This window comes from Macrobrachium rosenbergii, chromosome 30, assembly GCF_040412425.1.
Source record: "Macrobrachium rosenbergii isolate ZJJX-2024 chromosome 30, ASM4041242v1, whole genome shotgun sequence".
NCBI lineage: Eukaryota > Metazoa > Arthropoda > Malacostraca > Decapoda > Palaemonidae > Macrobrachium > Macrobrachium rosenbergii.
In genome coordinates, this window is record NC_089770.1 from 27,603,725 (window position 1) to 27,622,562 (window position 18,838).

Below are 18,838 nucleotides of genomic sequence, written 5' to 3' on the forward strand. Positions count from 1 at the left end.
AATTGAAGAGACTTGGATTCTACACATATATTTCAGCCTAAAAAAGCAATAAAAACGATTGCCCACTTGGCTGCGATGGTGAGGATGGGTCTCTTCCTGCTCTAATAAATATATCTGAAAACGACAGGAATATGTATGTACGAGGGGTAATAGACTTTTATCCTTCTCGTAGTCAGGTTGGCAACGTGACCTCCTTGTGATTATGGTGACATGGGTTCGTTTCCCGCGACCGGACATCAAGCCACTTCAATTTCTTGCACTTGGATCTTGACGGCTTTGCAGTGACAAGCATATCCAAAAAGTGCGAAGAATTCGAGAAGTTAAGAGGGCATTGTGGCTATTACATTTATATATATATATATATATATATATATATATATATATATATATATATATATACAGTATATATATATATATATATATATATATATATATATATATAATTTAATGAATTGTTGTAACATACGCCGTGACTTTTTATTCACAAACATTAAGCTACTAATGTTTCCGAACTTATGAATATAAGAATAAATCTTGCGGTGAATCCTACAAAAATTCTTAAATAGCTACGTGTTTGAAACGTACCAATTGGTTACCATGGTGGAGGCAGGTTGCTATCCATTGTAAGTACAAGAGGAAAATGCGCCAAAGTTTCTTCGGCGCAATCGAGTTTTCTGTAAAGCCGTTGCAGCGTATAATCAAGGCCACCGAACGCAGATCTCTTTTGGTGGTCTCAGAATAATGCTGTATGAGCCGCAGCCCATAGAACTTTAACCACGGCCCGGTGGTTACCAGTCCTATATCGTTGCCAGAAGCACGATCATGGCTAACTTTAACCTTAATTAAAATAAAAACTACTGAAGCTAGAGGGCTGCAGTTTGATATGTTTGATGATTGGAGGGTGGATGATCAACATACCAATGTGCAGCCCTCTGGACTCAGTAGTTTTTAAAATCTGAGGGAGGGCAGAAAAGTGCTGACGGACAGACAAGTGTTTATTGATTTGATGTTTAATTACTTGGATTGTATTTTGCTGCAGCCTCTTTTTTTTTTAATGTAATTATTCAATTTTGATATTGATGCATTTTGGATGTAAAATTTTCTTTCAGAGCCATTTTTAGTTATGGAATTTTTGGTAACTGACTCATTTTGTATATATTAAAATTGAACCTGACTCACTGTATATTGTGTATATACTTTATTGTAAATAAATTAATTCTAAGGTAACCTTTTTTGTATTTGTTCTGCTCCTCTCTCCTTTGTTTGTCACCTCTCGTCAGTCATTTCAGCCCAATTGCTTGTTTTCTATAAAGAATATGTCGATCTCGAGAGGCGAGATCGTAATAATAGTTTATAATATATATATATATATATATATATATATATATATATATATATATATATACATATACTGTATATATATATATATATATATAGTTTATAATATATATATATATATATATATATATATATATACATATATATATACAGTATATATATAATGTGTGTATATTTGAATATGTATGTAGGTGGGTTCTTACTGCAATTTTTGCACCACAGAATTCCTGAAAGATAATTAAAGAGATAATCTGTGATAATTATTGTTCTGCTGTTAAAGTAATAAAAGCTGCTGGTTTTACCCTCACAGACGACCTTTAAAAAAGTCTCCCTATATCCACTGCATCATTTAATGGAGATCGCTTCTTTCTATTAGTCCAGTGTCCCTTGGAATAAATCTTTATATTTGATCAGTTTTCTCTCTTGGTCATGAAGCACTGGGTGTGGCCAGCACTGTGATGGGCAACCTACCAACAGTGACCACCATAAACTTCAGAAATTCAAAAGTGACAGGTGGTGATTCGAGTTTTATTATTATTTTTTTTTTTTAGTTTACTTTCAATACCAACGCTCCGGGATTCCGGGAACACCATTTCTAACTGCTTTCTTCCTCAGTGCCTATTAGACTTCATTGTGACCCATAACCACCTGCATTGCATCTTCAGAGGTGGCTCCTGAGGAAAACGACATCAAGGTTACCGCTTAAGTCATACTTTAACTGTGGAATCAAGTTTCTGTCCTCCCTCTCTAATTTTTCAGTGGATATACCATTGTAATAATATTATGACCCCATAATTCTTATAGCTTCCACTTTCACCAATATATTTACAAAAAGGGATACTTCTTCTCTCATTGTCTCAGAAATTTTTCCTCCTCTAGGCGTATGAGAGAGAGAGAGAGAGAGAGAGAGAGAGAGAGAGAGAGAGAGAGTATTCTTGTCTCTATTCTTTTGTAGATTGGTTTTTCTTATGTCGGAAAAGAAAACGGGAAACGTTCGTGACGTCAAAACAACGACAAGTCGACGTACTAATGTTGGCTGCACCCATAGCAGCTTCGTTGGGCTGGGTAGCCGAGGAACAGTTTTTGGAAAACAACTCTCTCTCTCTCTCTCTCTCTCTCTCTCTCTCTCTCTCTTTCTCTCTCTCTCTTTTCTATACTTACTTTCGTTTCATCATTCCGATTTTGTACCAAAAGCAAGGGAGAAAAAGTTAGCCTTTCTAAACCGTACGACATTTTTTGCTTGGCAACAGGTTCGCAGTCGCCTGGCAGCGACGTTGGAAGCGATCCTTCATTCGGCATGGTAATGGGTAGTCCCATGACATACAACAAAAACATTTATTTTTCTTATCATTCTAAATATTTCTCTGACTTTAAAATTCACAAGCAGCATATGAGAATTAGCTTCCGAACTGCGAACGATTTAGGTATTTAAAAATGTGGGAAAATTAAGGGTAGGTTGGCGTCAAGCCAGAAGTCGGTTTCAGTGCAATACGTATGACGGAAATTTAGGTTCCGCTTCCGGGATCTTAGTAATGAGACTTTGACGTGTACCAGTCCCTCTTTCTCTGTTTCAGTTCTTCTACATCTTGATGTCTCATTTCTGTGACCATATATATATATATATATATATATATATATATATATATATATATATATATATATATATATATATATATATATATATATATATATATATATATATATATATATATATATATATATATATATATATATATATATATAATATATATATATATATATATATATATATATATATATATATATATATTTAATATATATATATATATATATATATATATATATATATAATGCCATCTTTACACTGTGCGCTATATGCTGCTGCTGCTCACTGCTGCTAATTAATATAGTTTCCTCTAGACTAGGGAATTATGTGGACAATATTAAATTGATATTCATTCATCATCATAATAAACAAGCAGGAAGAGAGGAAAGGGTTACTAACCTCTCTAGTGAACTACAAACCTCCAGTTTAAAACATCTAAAAACAGTTAGCATATCTTGGTAACTTGTAGTTTATAGTTGACTACAGCTACTGAGGATTTTGTATTTTTTGGATCTTTTCATACAGTGAAAGTGAAACTTTTCTGACACAATCAGGTGAAAAAAAAAGGGGGGGGCCGGGGAGGGAAAGTAGAAAAACTGATTTGTATTTAGTTTCCCCTCTCTCCTTGATGATAAACAATTTGCATTCACCACATGTTTACTGTAATGCTGTAAAAATTAAAGGAATAAAGAATATCCTGAATTGTTGTATTACAACCCTGCTCCTGCGGTCAAGAGCTCATTCTGGCCCAGGTTACCTTACTCAAGAGCAGCAGTAACAAAAAAGTGGTATTTAACCTCACGAAACGTTGAAAAATGGCGGATTATTCAGTCAAGACTATTCTGAGAGCCGATCATCGATGCCTGGATGAAGCAATCAAACAGAATGGGGACCCAGCAAGTCTTAATGCAAAACCTTGCTTTGGTGGGCCCTGACTACAAGTGACATGTTGCTGAGGAGGCAAACTACAAGGCGCCTTTCAAGAAACCTCTGCTCCAAGGTATGCAAAAGGGTAGAGTGTGTATAAACATCTCCCATTCTTTATTGTACAAGTATAGAGGAATGAATGTTAATTCAGACTTCAGCATTGTAAAGTCATGAATATCAAATATCTGAATGGCCAAAATATGTGTTGTGAGTCTACAAGTATTCTGTCTGGCTATATGGATAAAGAATTTGCCCAGATATGTCATTAAGAAACAGGACTATGTATTAATCAGCAGATGATAGATGAATGTGTCCTGAGAAAATTGGAGAAATTTGTTTTCCAAATCAGTGCAAACAATAAAGACCTTTAAAATATAGTTACCATCTGTAATACAATGTTACTTGGCACAGCATTTAGAAAGGAGATGAAGTAACTGGAAAAACAATGAGGAAAACTGTTAAATATGAAATCCAAGAATAGCATACCATAGTATTTTCAACTCTCCCAACCTAATGTCATCCTTAGCAACAAGAAACAATGCTTCCCTTCACTGAGCTAATTCACAAATGTCAAATGTAACATAACTCCACATGTTAAGCAGACAATACCAAATCTGTTCAACCAGTGTACATTTGTACTACCATGAACCAACGATCACGTTGTTCTTATGCGATCGTTGCCATGAACACCTGTCACCTTCCAGCATTTCAGCAAGATGCATAACAAGAGAAATGAAGTGTGACAGACTTCTTTATGGGCAAAAACTATTCACCATGAGCCATGATAGTAAGGTTATCTCCTTTGCAGGGAAAGTGCCTTTTTAAACATACTGGTCTAGAGGAAGTTTCTTCATTCTCAAAATCGGATCGAAGGATTTCAGTAAAAAGATATTTTCATGCCATTAAAGATTAAAGAAGTTGTCTGTTGTATTTACTGACTCCCTTCTGCACAGCAACCTAGGTTCCCTTACGGCTGTGCGCCAACTATAAGACCCGGCAATTGCAACTTCCCAAAGTAGACAGCAGTGGAAGTCAACTATGTACAGAGGATACAAAGTGGCCCTAACAACAAATCCACTGGTCAAAAAATCAAAAATGGAAATTTTGATAACTCTAAATGAGCAACCATTCCAAAACTTGTTGATAACGATAACATTGTCCATAATGTTTTAGCTGCTCTGCCCAATACATACCGTAATTGCATACAGCGTGATGTATTTTTTTTTTTTTCTACTCCTACGATATTTACTATCATTAACTTACTTTTTTCCTTCACTTTTGTTCTTATTTTGGAATTCCTGCTCTATCAGAAATACGTCAGTACTTTGCATATACCAAGGTCTATAGACCTTGGCATATACTATCCAATATGGCCAACATTTTGATGGGACAGGCAACCATTGGCCTTTATCTAGCAACGGTTCTGAACACAAGGAAGAGGAGGACGCTCCAAAAGAATCAGTAAGCCTTTATTCAGTAAAGTCAAATATAATATAGTCAGGCAAAAGGAGGATTAGGCCACTGATCGCTAAAGAATAACTGGGGAAGTGGCGGTCTAATGAGCAGTGACTGAAGAAGTGACCAAAACGGTACCCACTGAGAAGAAACAGGAAAGCCGCCACTTCGTAAAAAAGCCAGAGAGTTTGGAGAAAAAGTGTCACTCAGACCTAGTTATTTTTTCTCTTCAAACGCCAGAAAGCAATTCAAAGTCCTTCACACAATAGCAACCGCACTCCTTCCTTTCTTTGTTTCTTTCTTTCGCAAAAGCAAGGAAACCTACTGTAGAGGTCAGCCGAAAGAGGAAATGGACTGTTAAACGAACTGTCGCTCCCCGTGTGGACGTCCTGTTATGCAAACTTCATGACTTGCGGACTAGGGTGCCACCAAGTCGTCAAGTATGAAAGTCATTCTCTTCAGCTTCCCGGCCTTAATAGAATAACGACCGTAGCGGCGGTGGAATTTCTGGACCTTCTGCAGTTCGCGTCGAACTCGTGATCCATGCAAGTACAGTGCCTAGCTCACGCGTTGGAGACAGAAGCACGCCAATAAACGGAGGCCGGTAGACGGCTGGGATATTCAGAAGCATAGACGGGGACAGAGACTGAGATCAATGAAACCTCGGTGTATTATAGCGTGAAGACAAAGAAACTTACATACGGACTCTGATTGGTGAAACTAAAGTGAAAGAGATAGTGAGAGAGAGAGAGAGAAAGCGGGGGATCAACTGAACTGCTGCAGAGTAGAGGTAATCAATCGGACCTACAGCCAGAGAGACAGATCTATGCAATCGAAGCAATCTAAAAAGAGTGAGAGGGGGTGAATGCAACAGCGGTTAGCTGGAGATGGACCTACGTGCTGATTAATAATTATCTGGTATTAAAACTACCAATAAAGAGAGAGCGGGAAATAGTGAGAGAGAGACGGAGACAGACACGGGGTGAGAGGTCCTACCTGCATCTGCAGTAAGCTGCTCTATAGATTCATGCAGGAATTGAGGAAGAGAGAGAGAGAGAAAGTGGTTGGAATCACAGAAACTAAACATAAGTTTGTGAAGACAAGGAAGATGTAGAAGAAGAAACAAGAGAATAAGCACAAGAATAAGAAGAAGAAACGAAAGAACTTCAAATACAGTAAGTGTCAACCTAACACGCGTCTTGTTTTGTCGCCAGAGGATATACAGTAGCTCACGTGCCTTTGTTGATAAATATGGTGTAGTGATTTTGACATCAGCTGTTTGTTTACATATGTATTCCTGTGTATGTGTGCTTATTAAAATTTGCACTTTCATCATCTTATAAAAATCATTCATTAAAGTAACTTCCAGAAAAACTTCCAATTCTCTTACCAAAGAAAGAAAGAAAGAAAATAAAATGGCAATGGCGTTGGACTAATCAGGTTTCGTGAAAACTGCGCGCAAGAATTTTGGTCTTAATATGAGACTTCCTGGTTGGTGACTGCCGCACCAGGATTAGGACAGGATAGGAGGACAGGGTTTTTAGGGTTTTTTTGGGGTGTGTTTAAAATGAAAGGTTTCGGCGAATGAAATGAAGTGGTGCTTTCTATAGACCAGGGTACAGTACCTCTACATTCGCTTAATATGTGTAATTTGTGTGTTCGTACGTCAGGTTGTAGGAATTTCGAGGAGGTACTGAGAATAACAGTGACTCTCTTTGAAAATCACCTGTCAGTTAGATCGGAAGCATACTACGTCTTTGCGTGTCTTTCCAATGCCTGTGTGTGTGTGTGTGTGTGAGCGCGTGCTTTTGAGAGCATGCATGCGTCTGAAAACGTGGCTCTAATATAACACCAGAATAGAGTTTGATGGCTCTTGGCCTCGTCTGGGCTTCACGTTCTACTGAATGTTCTAGTTTTTTTTTCTTTTTGTGGCTGTTGGGGTGGGGGAGTGTCTGTCGATCATGAATTTGATTTTTTTTAATTGCATTTTTTCTGAATTAAAGCCTTGATCTCAAATTACTTTAAAGGGAAACCTACAAAAATGGCTGACAATCCACAAGTCACAAATAAGGGCAAAAAAAAAAAAAAAAAAATAAATAACAAAATAACTCCAAGCAGAGTGAGGAGTTTCAATCCTCATCATCGGCATAATTGCATTCTATCATTCGCCAAACGTGTCGCATTATTTTTATGAGCTGCGTCACACAGTCTTTCATATGACCCAGTTAGAGGTTCTTGTATGTGAAATGTCACGTCTTCGCCTCGGTTTTATTATATCCCCCGCCTTTGTTCTGATAGCTTCGATGGCGTCATTTCCTTTGAAAGATAACGTCTTTCTTTGTTTTTGAAGCCTCTAAGCCTTGCTTATGCTACGTCATAACTCTCTTACTTACTTCGTTCGTTATTGTGTATGTTCCCTTTCTCATATCCGTTCTCTGGTTCCACGTTCTTAAAATCCGTTATCGATTATTTGCTCTCCATGTTATCTCATGCGTTCTGATAAGGTCATTTGATCAATGCTGAAGTCGCTGTTCTAAAGCACATGTCGAACTTTTCTCTCTCTCTCTCTCTCTCTCTCTCTCTCTCTCTCTCTCTCTCTCTCTCTCGTGGTCGCAGTCTGTGGTGCAAGCAGCAAGGCAAACGATAAAAAAAAAAAAAAACTAGGATTAGGCTGTTGGCCGCAGGTGAGGTCTCGCCAAAATAAGACAGTCATCAAATTTCTCTCTCTCTCTCTCTCTCTCAATGAGAGCTGGCACGTTGTGATCAGTTCTGAATTCACCTCTAACTTTTCTCTCCATATTTATAACAAAAAGTGCTTGAATATAATCAAGATTCAAGGGAGGGCCTCGACGAGGTAATCCCCAAGTCTCTTAAGGCTGCAACCAATCTACAGGTATTCTCTTTTTATTTCGCAGTCAGGAAATCCCAGCAAGAAATAAACGCCAAAGAACTTTATTTTTGTTAACGGCAACGTACACATGTGATTGCCGTGCATTAATATAAAAATAATAAAATTTTAAAAGGATTGCGAGGCCTGGCGTGCACTTTTGGAGTCTGCCCGACAAAGAGACATACAAGTGTCACCACGATATAGTATCGACTAGACACTTTATTACCAGATACGAATGTTATTCTAATGATAAAGCCTTAAGATCCAAATGAAGAACCAAATGACGTCCGGAACAGGATTCGAACCCGCATTCAGCATATCAGACCAAGGCCGTGTTAGCCTACCTGACTCCGCCACAATGATGTCACATACGTTTCTAATGAGGGTTTGTATTCACATCTCATACCCGTATTCATTAACTTATTCTTGGCAAAAGTAAGTCTGGGCTGAGTTTTGTGCGTCTGTACGAACTAAGCTCAGTAGGACGACGTTTCACCTGGATTCGGGCAGATAGCAGCCACAAAACATATCGCCGAGCCGCTGACGGTGTGAGTTGCCAAATACCTATAACTGTTTCTTAGTTTATATTTAATTTCCATGAATATCTATTGTTTGTTTAATTGCATAAAAACGTGTTAAAGAATTTTATCGAAAGTATTTAGCGATGTGTTTTTCTATGAAGGGAAAGAAAAAGTAATGTGCGTAGGTTGATATGGCAACACTTGGGATTTCCTCTTTCATACGTATCGCTCTGAAACTTCCTCTCGCCCGCCCTCATCTATTTATGCTCTCTCTCTCTCTCTCTCTTTCAGAAAAGACTGTATTGGATTATTGGATAATATGAAAAATAACTAGGGCGGAGCTGGAGTGCAAAACAGACTCTTGTCAATTGCAAAATAACCAATAACATGACATTAGATTAGTCTCTCTTGGTAAAAGAAGATTATATATATATATATATATATATATATATATATATATATATATATATATATATATATAGAGATAGAGAGAGAGAGAGAGAGGGAGAGAGAGAGAGAGAGAGAGAGAGAGAGAGAGAGAGAGAGAGAGAGTCTACTGATCACTTTTTATCGGGTACGTATGTAAATTTAATAACCGCAGTGCCCTCTCAATTTGTCGATTTCTTCATAATCACATAAGCTTCTTATTGCAAAGCCTGAGACCCAAGTGAAGTCTCAAACCCGCATCCGGAATTTCAGATCGCACCAAAACGTGAAGAAATCGAGAAATTCAGAGTTCACTGTGGTCGTTACAGTTAAAAACACACACGCACACACACACACACACACACACACAAACACACACACACACACACACACACACACACACACACACACATATATATATATATATATATATATATATATATATATATATATATATATATATATATATATATATCTCAAACGTTGAAGAGGTAAAGGCACGCATGTCTCTTACAAGAACAAGTTTATTCGGCCAACGTTTCACATCACATGATGCATCCTCAAGGCTGGAAATTACAGACAATAAATACTTAAAATGTCACTTCCACAATGGGAAAAGCTTCTTTAAAAATTTTAAAAATTTACAACTACAAAAAAATTAAAACAAGAACTTGAAAGGAACACCTACCAAGGCAAGAGCTAAAAAGTGACTAGAAAGACAGGAGGAAATAAACAAACGAAAAGAAACCTATAACGAACGTGGAGAGTAAACAAACAGGCAGTTATGCTATAAACAGTTGTCTGGACGACGATTGGGTGTTTAGTGTTGGTACATTAGTTTTATGAAAAGCGACTCAACACCATCAACTCGTCGTCCTGAGGCAGATCAATAATTTTAAAATCATTAATATCAGCGGGTACCACAAATCTTGGAATGATTCCGAACATTGGATAATTGGGATTGGACAATGTGCAACCCGTCCTGAAGCTGACACCTTGGTGGGAGCAGAAACGGATTTTAAGAAGCCTCTAGTACATCAACGAGGTTCCCAGACTACATCTGGGACAGGTATATTTATAGATAATGTTGGATGTCAAGGAAGTGACTCAGTCTGTCCTTCACTCTGAAAAAGAACGGATATTTAGAGGGTTTCGTGGAATCAACTTCAGATTTACAGCTGGCAATTCATGATGAATTAAATTCATACATTTCTTTTAAAACTTTTGTCATGAAGGAAAGGGAACTTAGCATAAATACATAATTTGGGGAACGGTATATGTGGGAATAGGTTGTTCCATTTTTGCAGTTAAGAGCTTATTAAGTACTCGATGGAAATAGTGGGATGGAAAACAATTGCTGCGAAAAAATTATATAAGAACTCTACTTCTTTATGAAAGGCTGTCCAGCTGGAAGTAAGAGAGAATACGCCCTGTGGAGGAGGGTAGAAAGAGAATTCAACTTAAAATTGAAATTACATGAACTATAAAAAATTGGTGCCCAAAACCTGTAAAAGTATTTTTCTGTGAATGCTGGTTTGAAACCCATTATTTTCCCTGGTGATGCGTTGTTCTTGTAAGAGACATGCGTGCCTTTACCTCTTCAACCTGAGATGTTTGTCAATGGGTCTGACGATTCTTCTATATATATATATATATATATATATATATATATATATATATATATATATATATATATATATATATATATATATTGTCAAGTTTTATATCTAGCAAACGTTAAGCTGAAATGTATTTCAACATCCATTAAGTCTAAGGTAGTTGCTGTCGCCCGGTATAGTTCGCATCCATCAACTGACTACCACTCATCAGTTTTAATTTCTCTCTGGTATTAATTCCGAGGTAGAGTGAACTGGATGTTAAACGACATAAGCAGCTTAATGTTTGCGAACAGTATATGTACAATTTACATTCATGGATAAGGTCTGGACTTAATATAACCTGCGAGACAAATTCTTCTGGGTTTCATTAAAATATAAAAGGTAAACTTCGTGTTATGACTGAGAAATATTGATGAAGTTTCTAGAGAGAGCAATGAAGGATTTTTATATATATATATATATATATATATATATATATATATATATATATATATATATATATGAACTGATTTATATAGAAATTCATGTCTGAGACGTAGCAGAAAATCTGCTAGTTGTTTGTACGTCTTTGTGATCAGAGAGTAACGAACAAATACTGCAGATTTGTCGAACGCCATACGATCGTTGGGGTTTGGCGTGGACAATTCAAATGAGTGCCATGCATCGAAGACCCTTATTGGTTCCTTTCGATTTTAAGAGACCAATCAGCTGAGGTCTTTGACCTAAGCGAGTTCAGTTTGAAAAGTTAATGATCAGTAAGGGTTTAGTGGTCGACGTGTTAGAGCGCCTATTAAGACAGTGATGGGCGCGTGTCACCTCAGAGTACCTTCCGACTATAATTGCATAATTAAGTAGCGTAATTATTAGCAACAGGGCCCTGTGTAACTATTAAGGAAAATACACGTGTTAATTGTATCTTACGCGTTTCATTTGTACTGGTAGAACCTTTATATGATCGAGAATCAGGTCACACACACACACACACACACACATATATATATATATATATATATATATATATATATATATATATATATATATATATATATATATGTGTGGGCTCTTCCATGTGTGAATCTTTGTACTAGAAATACAAATAAATAAATAAATAAATATATGTATATTATATATAAATTTACATATATATATATAAATATATATAATATATATAAATGTCTTGTTTAATGATATTTGTAGTTTATTAGTGAATATATAAATAAAGTAGCTCATGTGACAAAATTTATACACACACATATATACTGTATATAAATTTTGTCACATGCGTTTCTTTATTTATATATCCACTAATAAACTACGAATATCATTGACCAACAAATTCACCATAATTTGCAATTAACTTAAAACCAAAGGGAATCATTAGTATACATTAAGTACATCATACCTCGCCCAGGATTCGAATCTGGGTTTGGCTTAGATAGACAGTCGACTTTGACCATTCGGCTATCAAGAGACGAATGCAACTCCAATGGGTGATACTCTCTCTCTCTCTCTCTCTCTCTCTCTCTCTCTCTCTCTCTCTCTCTCTCTCTCTCTCTCACCAACTTAAGATTTTGTTTCGAGGAAGGTTTTGTCCTGATGGAGTTTCATTGTCAAGTTTTGTGTCCTGGAAGCTTTTTTTCAAATGAGCATTTGTCCCTTGTCACTTTTGCACAATTGGGTCTGTCTTAGGAGGTTTGTGTGAAAGGGCTCATGTTCTGATGGGCTTACGATCACGGGATGGGTTGTTCTAGAGGTGTTTTGACGCCCTTCTCTGAGGAATTTTGTACTTAGTGGTTTGTCAAATTGGGATTTATCCCAACGGTCATTTATACAGAGGGTTTTTATAAAAGGAAGCTCTGGTCCTAAGAGGACTGTGTTTTAGGAGTTTTGTCCTAAGAGGCTTTTGTACGAGGAACTTTGTTCTAGGAAGCTTTTGTATGAGGCGCTTTGGCCAAGGGGACTTCTGTATGAAGATTTTTGTCCTAGAAGGCTTTTGTATGAGGAGCTTTGTCCTAGGAGGCTTTTGTATGAGGATTTTTGTTCTAGGAGGCTTTTGTATGAGGATTTTTGTTCTAGGAGGCTTTTGTATGAGGAGCTTTGTCCTAGGAGGCTTTTGTATGAGGATTTTTGTTCTAGGAGGCTTTTGTATGAGGATTTTTGTTCTAGGAGGCTTTTGTATGAGGAGCTTTGTCTAGGAGGCTTTTGTATGAGGATTTTTTGTTCTAGGAGGCTTTTGTATGAGGATTTTTGTTCTAGGAGGCTTTTGTATGAGGAGCTTTGTCCTAGGAGGCTTTTGTATGAGGATTTTTGTTCTAGGAGGCTTTTGTATGAGGATTTTTGTTCTAGGAGGCTTTTGTATGAGGAGCTTTGTCCTAGGAGGCTTTTGTATGAGGATTTTTGTTCTAGGAGGCTTTTGTATGAGGAGCTTTGTCCTAGGAGGCTTTTGTATGAGGATTTTTGTCCTAGAAGGCTTTTATATGAGGAGCTCTGGGCAAGGGGGCTTTTGTATGAGAATTTTTGTCTTAAGAGGCTTTTGCACGAGAACTTTGCCCTAGGTAGTTTTTGAAAGAGGATCTTTGTCCTGGGAGTGTTTTGTATGCAGATCTTGTCCTGGGAGGCTCATGAAAACATTTATTTACTTTAGTTAATACAAGTCTCATAGGGTCCTTTGTTCAAGAGATTTTATTTAAGGGGCTTTTATCCTGAGAGTTTTGTTCAGGCTAATTCGTCCCAAGGGTTATACACCGACGGAATTTTGAAGTAAGTGGCTTATCGTCCTTACAGATATTTTTCTCTATTCGCACGCACAGACACACACATATACATACATGCACATACGTATGAGGCACAAAAGCTGAGGATCGTTTTAAAGTTTAGCTTTGCAGAAACCTTTTTCGTATAACAGTAAAAAGTTAATTTCTTCATTACATAGCGCGATGTACATATATCTTAGATATACACAGCATTGTGTATAGTTATGTGTTATAAGGGTGTCTGTGTATACACGCATATATGCACATATATATATATATATATATATATATATATATATATATATATATATATATATATATATATATATATATATATATATATATATATATATATATATATATGCGTGTATACACAGACACCCTTATAAAGCATAACTATACACAATGCTGTGTATATCTAAGATATGTACATGCGCTATTTAATGAAGAAATTCACTTTTTACTGTTATACGAAAGAGGTTTCTACTAAGCTAAACTTTAAAACGATCCTCAGCTTTCGTGCCTCATACGTATGGCTACACTGCATCGTCACCAGCGGAAACAGCTATTGCCAACTATCTTTTAACACCATTTTACACTCGGCTAACTTCCAAACAATCGAAACTGATGCAGATTCTGTTGTGTTATTATGGTACGCCTAAACACAAAGCATTAAACAAAACATAAAGTTTTGACTCGGAAAGCGTCGATATTAGACTAAGTGGCAACTGACACGCCTCCCTCAAAGGCTATGTTGATTCACCGGAAGTGCGCAGCGCTGCTGCAGCTGCCTTGCTTCTTTGTATTTGTTCGGCGCTTCTTCATATCTCATTGATTGAACGTATTCCTTCTCACCCATCGTTATTCGACTCATAATTTACAAGTTTTCCTCCTAAAAGACTTCAACGTATGCTCTTGCATTTGCGCGATAATTAGCCTATGTGACATCGTTCCTCTCCATGGCTACACACACACACACATACATATATATATATATATATATATATATATATATATATATATATATATGTGTGTGTGTGTGTGTGTGTGTGTGTGTGTTTGCGAGCGCGCGCGTGTATATGTATGTTATATGTATATGTACCATATATATATCTATACTGTATCTCTTGGCACAAATGCAACTTATATATGTGTATGTGTGTTTATACAGTATATATGTGTGTATAACTGAATCACAACGATATGAAACGTGATGAATGGGTGGTTAGAGTACTGGTAACTATGATGCTGCCCCAAGAAGCCAGCATATAGCAATAGCCCTTTCATGTTCTGCATATCTGTAAATTTTTTACATACAGTGCAATACACTGGATCTTAGAATGTACTGACGCCTGAGGAGTATCATATAAATCAATATTTAGCTGTCGTTGTATATTATATTAGCTGTTTTCATACAGCTTGTATTTCAGTACATTGAAGAGAGTATGTACTAATGCCATTAAAATTCGTCCCGTACTTAATTTTTTTTGTTTCATTGTGTAATATAGAGCCATCTTGACTGTTATCATTCAGCTAGTGTGCACAGCCATCCTTGTCGCGACCATGTAGCCAGTAAAACCAAGATATCTAATCTCATACAGTAGTCATGTTGTTATCACTTGCCCCATGTTTGGTTGAGTAGCATGTTATGCTTACATCTGTGTATTTATGGTTTTATACGTAAAATTAAAGCTAACTTTTTTCATCATGACAAGTATGCATAAAATTCACTGAAGGATTTGTAAGTAAAATCAAGAGTATCTTAGCCTAGACTTTTTACCGATATTAAAATTTTTTCTCTTGCTTCCAGATGCTTAAAGCAACCCTCCGCTGCAGAGTTTGCGAGGAGGAAATCAAAATTAGACCTTCAACGAATTTAAGTTGTGGACATTTCTTGTGCATGGAATGTATGGACCAGATGGTTCCAGCAACATCTGATGTAAGATGTCCTGATTGTCACGAGCTCTATGTTGCCAGAGAATCGTCAAGTACAAAACTTACTTTTCCTTGGGTTAGACTTTCTTGTCCTCTGTTGTCATCTGAATTTAAAGATACTGTACAGCATGTCTCAAGCAGAACGAGCAAAAATAGTCTGGAAAACTATAAAAAGATAAACAGTATTTATATTGATGACTATGGACATGGACCATTTTGGAGATTTTTCTCAGCTGAATATACATGCCAGATCCTATCGTCAAAGAGTCAGCAAAGTTCATATGGGGTGAGGCATCACGTTACGTATGCTGTTTTGCCCTCATTCTCAACCAGCCAAGTGCTTAGAACTTACGGAGACTTTGAGAGTCTGTTTATTGACTTTTCAGTTAGATATCCCTTTGTTGTAATACCTCCTATACCAAGAAAGCAGTTGATAGGTACCTGCACTGAAGAATTCATTGAAAAGCAAAGGTCTCTGTTGCAAAACTGGATAGACCGTATTTGTCGCCATCCTGTGCTCTCACAAAGCATAATATTTCAGCAGTTCATCACTGTCAGTAATGAGAAACCATGGAAAGACAATAATGAAGACAAAAACACCCAGAGACCAACAATTGAGTGTCTCTTTAATAGCGTCAAGTTAAAGAATTCATCAGATGTGGCAGATATTCAGCAAATAGTCAGAGAACAAGAACTTTTCATAAGTACATTAAACAAAGAACTTGTGTATTTCCACAATATTTGTAGAATCATTGCAGATAGTTATAGACATTTTTACAAGCAGGAATATGACAACCTTAGTTTTGCTTTCCAGAAGTTTAGTGAAGTCTTAATAACAGAGAGGTCTAATCTCTCAATAATTATGCACCACGTAAGCAAAGCTTATTTAGATATTGGAAACATTTTTGAAGTGGTAGATGGGAAAGACTGGAGGTCCTTGGAAAACTTGTTTCTTGAATACCAAAGTTTGCTAGATGGACTCAACAAGTCTTGCTGTTTCGCCAGTAGAAACTTGAGCCAATCCAGACCGAGTCCCCATGATGAAAATTTCACGCTAAAGGTGCATACATTTCAAAATAACAGTGAAGAAACCAAAATTTCTACTGATTCCTCGCCAGGAGCAGAGGAAAGCAAAGTTTTAGTTTATGCCTTGCAAGCAGAAATTTCCTATTTTCACCAACAAATCACCAGGGATTTTGGAACTGCCATAAAGGCTTTCATTGTGGACCAAATTCACTTGTATCAGAGGATTACAGAGAGGCTTAGAAGGGGCTTGGAAAGGATAATTAGTGGTGATGACGAAAATTCTGCATCTTCTCTTGGAATCTGACATTTCTTCCTGGTGCATTTGTCCTGAAATCTGGCTTCAGCTTCTATGAATATGAAAGCCTCTGTTTGTTGCCCATGAGTTTTGTGCGCTCATAAGGGAACAAAAGAAAAAAGAGCAATCTTTCATATTCCCTTGAGCACTAAACTTTTGCCTGAGAATTTGTTTTAGTTCCATGTTTCGCTGTCTTCTACCAAGATCATCGTTGGGTATTGTTTATTGTGCCCCAAAGTAATCACGCTAAAAGAAAGCATGAAAAAGCCCCCCTCTGCATCATCATTGGAATCTTAGTCATACTTACCTGATATTTTTTTCATTACTGCTACTCTGGTCATTTTTTATTAATTGCCAAGGTCACAGTTTGGTGACGTGGTTGCCCTTGTGAGATACAATTAGAAGGGAGAAAAAGCATGAGGAAGCTTCTCTCAGACATTTGCAGAAGATTTGATGAATGATTAACAGAAAATGAGACTTCTTAACATCAGAAGCAAGAAATTATCTCTGAATGAAGTAAAGATTGAAGTTTCTACAGTATTTTCAACACACAGTGTTTCTCCTAAACCTACTAGTATTTAATTTACTTTAAATTAAAGTAGAGAGAAAAAACTTGTCCGCCCCATTATATATTTTCACAAAAAATTAATAATCTCAATGGTAATGCTATGACCTTGTCGAGATGTCAGGGTAAGAACCTATTGATCAATGCTTTTGCTCAACAAAAATTGTTCCTAATTATTATTATAATAGTATAATGCGATTGTAATGTATTGATGAAGATAAATAAAAATTTTATATTTATACTGTAATACTGAGTGTTTTTCCTACCGATTTAGCATTATTTTCAACTTTCTCTGTCACTACCTCACTTTCTCAAGAGTCTTCATCAAATATTATATTTTATTAGACATAAAATGATTACCTAAATTTATTGTTTGCTCAGGAAACACCAATATTCCTCTTTAATTTATTGCTCTTCCACATTTCTTAACTTTCTCATTTACTTTCATTCTCTTTCGTTTTTTTCTCTACACGCACTCACACAGGCCAAAGAAGCAGCCAGCCAAAAATTCCCAGGTTCGACTTATGGCAACGTCAGGAGGATGGGCATTCTCCATTAAATCTAAAGTAGTGAATTGTTAGGTCTCTAGAAATGTCACAACCGTGATGGCTGTAATCGTGGTTCAAAAAAGCGGGGAGCCAGCAACCTCATCCTAAATAGACTTGCTTAGAGCTGGAAGGCGTGCCAACACCACTCAACCATCCCATCTAATTGAGAAAGGTACATGGTGAATCCATACCATTGTCACCAAGGGACTTTCAAAATATCCCGTTGTCCCCGTCATAGTGCAGGGTAAAAAGATAGTACCGAATTTGCTGGCGTATAGAACACATATTTTCATTTAAATTCGTTGTCATCAAAAATTCTTTTGTCGGAAGCGCTCATACTAAGGATCTCAGACTGAGCCTTGAAAGCATAAAAATGATGTAAACCAGGCCAGGGCATCAAATGAGCAGTAGTTTGCCTAATCCATGTACAAGAAATTGTTACTAGTGTTGCTTGTCTCTGAGAGTGCACCCATTTTCTGCTGCTTACCACTGTACAGTTGCCTACACATTTAAAAGGTATATAAACTATAAACTAAAACATGAGCATAAAACGTGAGGAGACCACACAACATCCAGTTGCTGACCAGGCTTTAATAAATAAGAGTTCTTCCTTTTTCTCTGAACTAGATGAATGGCCCTAGAAATTGTGAACCTGTCTAGATGTCATCGATTTGTCGAATTCTGAGAACCAACAAGAAACCCATAGGTTTTGTAAGTGATATGTTAAGTTTTGAGTTTCAAATTAGTGCAAAGACAGAATATAATGTGACACTTCTTATCCAAGGTAATGCGAAAAGTCTCCAGAGTCATTCAGAAATATTATTCATTAAATGTAAAGATTCACAGATACACTTAATCTGAGTACCCACACAACTATATAAACGAAAGTTTGTTTCATTCACTCATCGGGATTTTTATATTAATGGTCTCTGGCTATCATATTTTTAACAAATAA

General features: G+C 36.8%; 1 protein-coding gene across 2 annotated transcripts; it reads left to right on the forward strand.

The window, feature by feature from the left end:
• Window positions 1–5,712: 5,712 nt before the first annotated feature.
• LOC136855139 (sorting nexin-33-like) lies at window positions 5,713–17,582 on the forward strand. Of its 2 annotated transcripts, none has more exons than XM_067132015.1 (2): window positions 5,713–6,480; window positions 15,325–17,582. In XM_067132015.1, exon 2 carries the CDS (start codon window positions 15,325–15,327, stop codon window positions 16,777–16,779), a length of 1,455 nt encoding a protein of 484 aa, XP_066988116.1. In that variant the 5' UTR covers window positions 5,713–6,480; the 3' UTR covers window positions 16,780–17,582. The 2 variants fall into 2 exon arrangements, with proteins under 2 accessions (XP_066988116.1, XP_066988117.1); XM_067132016.1 differs by lacking the exon at window positions 5,713–6,480 and adding an exon at window positions 8,568–8,743.
• The last annotated feature ends 1,256 nt before the right edge of the window (window positions 17,583–18,838 follow it).